Consider the following 5,621-nt stretch of genomic DNA (forward strand, 5'->3'; position numbering starts at 1 on the left):
AAACACACACAAACACACACACACATCTAACCCCCTGCCCTATGCTACACACACGCACACCCTCAAGGCCATGTATTTCGTGGCATGGCTCAAGGAGGGCCGCCCGGGAGTCCACTCCTCTGACGACACATCGGTGCGGCGCCCAGCAGTTATGAGCTCGAGCCGCGCTACACGCCCCTGGTGGTTTATGTCGAGCTCGTTCGCGTCTGTCTCGTGGAAGCTGCATTCGCCAATGCGGCCATTCTGATCCACCGCAGCCCCTACAACTGCCGTCGCTCCCCCAGGATACCGCAACCTCTACCCCGGGCGGCAGCTTCACACCCTGCGACGGCGACACATACGCGCCCTCTGATCAGGTGTCTGCATTCGGCGCCCAGCCGCACACGATAGTCCAGGTGCCGGCCGCGGCCACGAATTATGGGGCGGGCGCCACCGCCTGCGCTGACGGCCGGGCGGCCGTCGCATTGCTGGCAGATTCGCCTGCGCCGGCGCTCAAAAGCGCCGCGCCGCGCTTGAATGCGGCCTCGCCAGCGACTGCCGCCACCGGCGCCTGCTCTGTCCCGTGGCGCGGCGGCGGCCGGCGGCGGTTGCCAGACGCTGCGGGACTGAGGCGCGCCGCCGCTGGCGCCCGCGCGCCTTCGCGCAATCGGCCCTCTCGCCTGGGCTTCCTTCGCTCAGCGGCCGCCAAGGCGCCGTCATCGCCCGCAAATATCTTTCCGCTGCAGCTGGCAGCCGGCCAGGGGGGCCCTTCTCAACCGCAGCAGGCTGTGCCGCCTGCCGGCGCGGCGGCAGCGGCTCCCGAGAGCGGCGGCGGCTCCGAGGCCGGCCGCAGCGGCGGCACCCCGCGGCGCAGCTGCCCCGTTGCCGGGGCGCTGGCGACAAAGGACGCGAGGGTTCCCTACGGCGCCGGCCTCGCTGCCGCGAGCGGCGCGTCTGGGGAAGGCGGCGTTGGCGCCGCCGCGGCTGTCGACGCGGCGACGCGCGCGGAGCGGCGCTCGGACGGCGGGTGGCTGCCGTGCAATGGGGAGGCGCAGACCTGGGTGCGTGCGTGTGCGACTACACAAACAGGGGGGGGCGTCGCCGGTGGTTCCCTTGAGAAGCGACGAGCCTTGGGTTTTGACTGTCGCGTGCGTTCGGCAACATGCCGGTCACGCGCGGGGGCGCGGGGTGCTCGGGGCGTCGGGAGGGGCCAGAGGCGGGGGAAGGTGTCGCAACAGCACCAGGCGATCCGCCTGCGTTGCCTGAGAAAACGTTGCATGAAATCACGCACTTGAGCAGCTGGCACGCCCCACCCCCTCCCCGGCGGCTCGGCGGCAAAGGCCGCGCTCCACGCCACCTGCCACTCGCCCGCCAATCGCCCCTTACCCCCCTCCCCGCCTTCTCGCGCACCGCCCTGTTTGACCACAATGACGACGTGGGCTTCACCCTGCACCCACTGCTTCGCTCCAGCTGGTAGTGGAGTACTGCTCAGATGTGCGGCCCAGCCAGCCCCTCCCACTCCTCCCCCCCTTGGCCACCCTGCCCGTCGCCGAAGCGAGCCGGGCCGCTCCCTGAGCGGTTTTTGTGGCGAGCCCGTGTCACCCCTACATTGCTGCTCACTGCTGTCTACTCTCCCTAGGATGAATCCTCTCTGCCTTCCTGACCTTCCACCCATAGCTTCCGGGTTATTTGTGCGCGGCGGCGCGCGCAGGGCAACCTGGCGGAGCTTGTGCGCGGCGGCGTGCTGCACGCAGGCGGCGCCGCCCGCGCCGGCGGCGCGTGCAGCAGCAGCCCGGGCGCGTCGGCTAGCGGCGGCGGCGCGACGGGCAGCAGCTGGGCGATGGGCAGCAGCCGCCAGGCGGTCGGGGGCGGCGGCGGCGGCGCGGGTGCTGCGGCGCTGTCTGTTGACCTGCCGCGCGCTCTGGCGCTGCTGCTGGATGTGGCGCGCGGCATGGCCTACCTCCACGCCAGGTGGGGGCGGCCATCACGCGCAATCGATCTGAGACGAATCATGCTCGTCCCCAAATTGCATTGCCGCAAGAAGCCACAAAGGAGATGGGAAGGAGGGGGGTTTGGTGTCTGCGCAATGAGTGTGCCTGAATTGAGGCGCACGTAGGCACCCTTGTCGGGTGTGCCCGATCACCTTCCACCTCCTGAATTCCAATTGCACGCGTCCGTCCCGCAGGAACATCATCCACGGGGACCTCAAGAGTGGGTCACCAGCTCGATGCCCCCGGGCACGGCCTCGGGGCTAACGTGCATCCGCCTTGTCTCTCCTCCGCCCCCTGCATTGCTGGCCACGGCCGGCCTTTTGCCGCAAAGCAGTCGCCCGACCCCCCCCCCCCACTTCCGGGCCCCCAAATTGCGCGCTTTCCACCCGCAGGTCAAAACGTGATGCTGTCTAGGGCTGCGGGCAGGAGCGCTGGGGTTGCCGCGAAGATCACCGACTTTGGTCAGCGCGGCTGGATTCTCTCCTTTTGGCTTTGTGGCAGCAGACTGGCGGACCCTGCCGCGCAGCACCTGACACGCACGTGCGATGCTGCACGCACGGCCGTGTACATGTGTGCAAATGGCACGCATGTACACATCGCAGCCAAACCCACCTTCATGATAGTGGCTGCCCTCCCCAAAGCATTAACAAACACCGACCTTTGTCCATTGTATCCTGCCGCCCTCCTCCGCGTCCCCCAGGCCTGTCCAAGGCGTGAGGCCTGAACCAGACCCACGTGACCACCCACAGCATGGGCACGGTCACGCATATGCCCCCAGAGCTCTTCAAGTGAGGCCAGCACTGCGGCCCTGAGGGGCCGATGGGGTGCACCCATCAATGAGGGGCGTTGCACAAACCAATGCGAGGGTATTTGAGCGCGTTCCACGCCCCTGGATACCCGGCCGCCAAATCCATCCCGCCACGCACCGCCGCTGGCTCCCCAGGACCGGCCGCATGAGCCCTGCCGCTGACGTGTACGCGTTTGGTGTCCTGGCCTGGGAGGTCCTGACGGGTGAGTGGCTGCCTGCCAGGGTGAGGGGCGCGAGGATTACAACCGAACGATCGAGTAAGGCTCACTCGGCACCCATCTGCATGCGGCTGCAACAAGGGTTCACGCGATTTGCCCCAGGAGACGCCCCATCATCGCTTGCGTTGCGAGCACTCCGCCGCCAAACCACAGCAGCGCCGCCCTGCCCACATCTTGCATGCGGCGAGCCCAAAACATGGAGCGCAGGCCGCGTCAACCCACTGACAAACCCCCCAACCCCCACCCCCAGGCCGCGGTGCGTTCCACGGCCTGCACTATGCGGAGGTGATCGAGCAGGTGGCCCTGCGGGGGGCGCGGCTCCCCATCCCCCCCGGCCTACCCCCAGAGCTGTCCGCCCTCATGCAGAGCTGCTGGCAGGCGGACCCCGCGAAGAGGCCGGGCTTCGACGCACTGGTGTCCTGCTTCGAGCTCCTTATACGGGGCTGCGATGATGAGGAGGAAACAGCATCCGCTCTGCACAAGGGCGCAGATCCACTTTGGCTTGGAGCGGACACACAAGGCTGTGGCGAGCTTGGCGTGGCATCGGACGCCAAGCAGCGGCCGCGAAATCCCGATACGGCGGCCGGAACGGGCTCGGCCGCTGAGCTGCAGCCGGAGTTGCCTCTGCAGGAGCCAGGGGCGGTGGTGTCGGCGGGCGCGGCCGTGGTGAAGCACGCGGGGGCGCTGGCGTGCAGCAGATTTTTGGGCGGATGGGAATGAAACCCTTGCGACCTGGCGGCTGCGTGGGGTTATGTCAAGCAAAACCCTTGTGTGCCGCGTGGCGCACGCATATATCTTTCCACGAATCCAAACATTGTTGGCGCGGCCGTTTGGCCCGCACGCGCCGTCGCTTGGCTGCAGCCAGGCAGCGCGTCGCACTGGTTTCTGGGTGGATCGGGCTGACCCTGTCAACCCCCTGCCAGCCAGACTCGCCCTGCTGGGCAGCACTGGCTCCAGGGATCCAGGACCTCGCTCACACTGGTTGTTTGGGTGGGCCGGGTCCTGCCATCGGTTCATTGGGGCACCGCACGTGCCAACGACGCGTACTATTGAATTTGTCGTGGGTGACTGCGCTCACATATTAAGGGCAACCCAGTTACCGGGCAGTTTTGCAGAGAGGCTGGCCAACTTCTGCAGCAGTTTTTTCTGTCGGCAACCAGTTCAGTGCCGGATGCCTCTTGGGTCTGTGTATACTTTGGTGGGGTGGTACCAGCAGCACTGTTGCACGCACGCATCGACGACGGTTGCAACCGCCAAGTCTCACGCCCCGCGCCCCGTTATCAAACCAATCGCCATTGCCCTCCACAACGACATACACCTTGCTACTTCAGCCTGGTCAGGCTTTTGCGTCAAAATGCCCCTTGTGGCTGCGCCTGGATGTTCATGTCCTTTTTCCACCTCTGCAGTATGCGCTTGGTGCCGGCGCGCCGTCCTGGTGCCTGTTCGAGCCCCTGCTGGGCCAACCCTGCCGCGTCGATCGCCCTCGTCGCAACCTCGAGCAGACACCGCGGCCACAGGCTGTCGTTCGCCGGAGCACACAGCTTTTGTGGGTGCGGCAAGCAAGCTGCCCTGTTACACGACAGCCAGCGCGGCTGCCGCCGCACGGTTGTCGGGCAGTACAAGATTTGAGCGCGTGTTTCTGCGGCGTGGACGAGCTCCACGGGTCACATTATGGCATCTGGCCAGGCGGGGCACGGCGCTCATGCACTGCGGGAGATCCGCCCCCGCAGTGCTTCCAGCCCTCTGGACCCAGCCGGCGCCAGCGCCGCGCCAGCCGGCACAGAGCCCTCTGGCCCCGCCTCGGCCCATGCATTGCCTGTGCTTGCACTCATCTGGCTTTTGCAAGTCGCTCTGACACTGGTTTCCTGGCTTGGTTATTGACTGGGGGATAAAGCTGACGCCGGCGGTTCAACTCATCTTGGTAGGACCTGATTTTGGAATTGCGTGTTCTGGGGTGCGGGAAACATGCCGCCTTTGCACGTGCAAATAAACCCATACGCCCACATCTGGCTGGCTTGACCCCTCACTGCGACGCCTAGGCACACCATGCCTGCCATTCAAGTGAGGCTGGGGGCCGCAACCCCTCTGGGGTGCCGGAGGTTTTCCTTCTCAAAGGTTTTTCCCTCCCTGCTGCTCGCAAAGCACAATGTAATGTTGTGCCGTGTTGCAAGCCGGGGCAGAGGCAGGCGGTCCAAGCTCCCATGCAGGCAGCGACAGGCCGACAGATTCGCGGGGTTGAGAACCCAGCCGTCCGCGAGGTTGGCGGCCGACGCCCCGATGTTGTTTACAGACCTGTCCAACAAATGCGGGCTCTCACTGGCTCTCTCGACGATCCCCACTCGCTTCGGGTGTGATGGTGCTCGCCGCCCTCCAGGCCTGGTGTGCAGAACACGCCTGTTTTGCAAGTGCTTGCGATGGGAGAGACAGGGCCCACACAACCCGCCCGTGCAAACGGGGAGAGAAGGTGTAATGCCACCGTGCAAGCGAAGGGCGGGCGTTCGAGCCTGCAGATGGTCCCTGCACCCCGCAGCAGATCGCAGCCCTGGGAGGCCGCCCTGCCCTCAAAGGGTTGGACTGGCCTGGTCGCTCAAATTAGGGTGCTCACTCACGGGGGGGGGGGGGGGG

The 5,621-nt window shown here is 66.2% G+C and overlaps 1 protein-coding gene across 1 annotated transcript in view; it reads left to right on the top strand.

Moving 5' to 3' along the window:
- The window catches only part of MNEG_8724 (Mitogen-activated protein kinase kinase kinase), a gene marked incomplete at both ends in the record, with an annotated part of 6,507 nt that extends 2,791 nt beyond the window's left edge, over positions 1 to 3,716 (top strand). Inside the window, 8 exons of the mRNA XM_014042804.1 lie at positions 726 to 1,040; positions 1,450 to 1,473; positions 1,691 to 1,950; positions 2,165 to 2,190; positions 2,363 to 2,431; positions 2,671 to 2,683; positions 2,914 to 2,981; positions 3,247 to 3,716. Of these exons, the coding sequence (XP_013898258.1) occupies positions 726 to 1,040; positions 1,450 to 1,473; positions 1,691 to 1,950; positions 2,165 to 2,190; positions 2,363 to 2,431; positions 2,671 to 2,683; positions 2,914 to 2,981; positions 3,247 to 3,716 (1,245 nt within the window). The remainder of the gene's footprint in view (positions 1 to 725; positions 1,041 to 1,449; positions 1,474 to 1,690; positions 1,951 to 2,164; positions 2,191 to 2,362; positions 2,432 to 2,670; positions 2,684 to 2,913; positions 2,982 to 3,246) is intronic.
- Between the last annotated feature and the right edge of the window lie 1,905 nt (positions 3,717 to 5,621).

The sequence above is a fragment of the Monoraphidium neglectum genome (genome assembly GCF_000611645.1).
Source record: "Monoraphidium neglectum strain SAG 48.87 unplaced genomic scaffold scaffold01690, whole genome shotgun sequence".
Lineage (NCBI taxonomy): Eukaryota > Viridiplantae > Chlorophyta > Chlorophyceae > Sphaeropleales > Selenastraceae > Monoraphidium > Monoraphidium neglectum.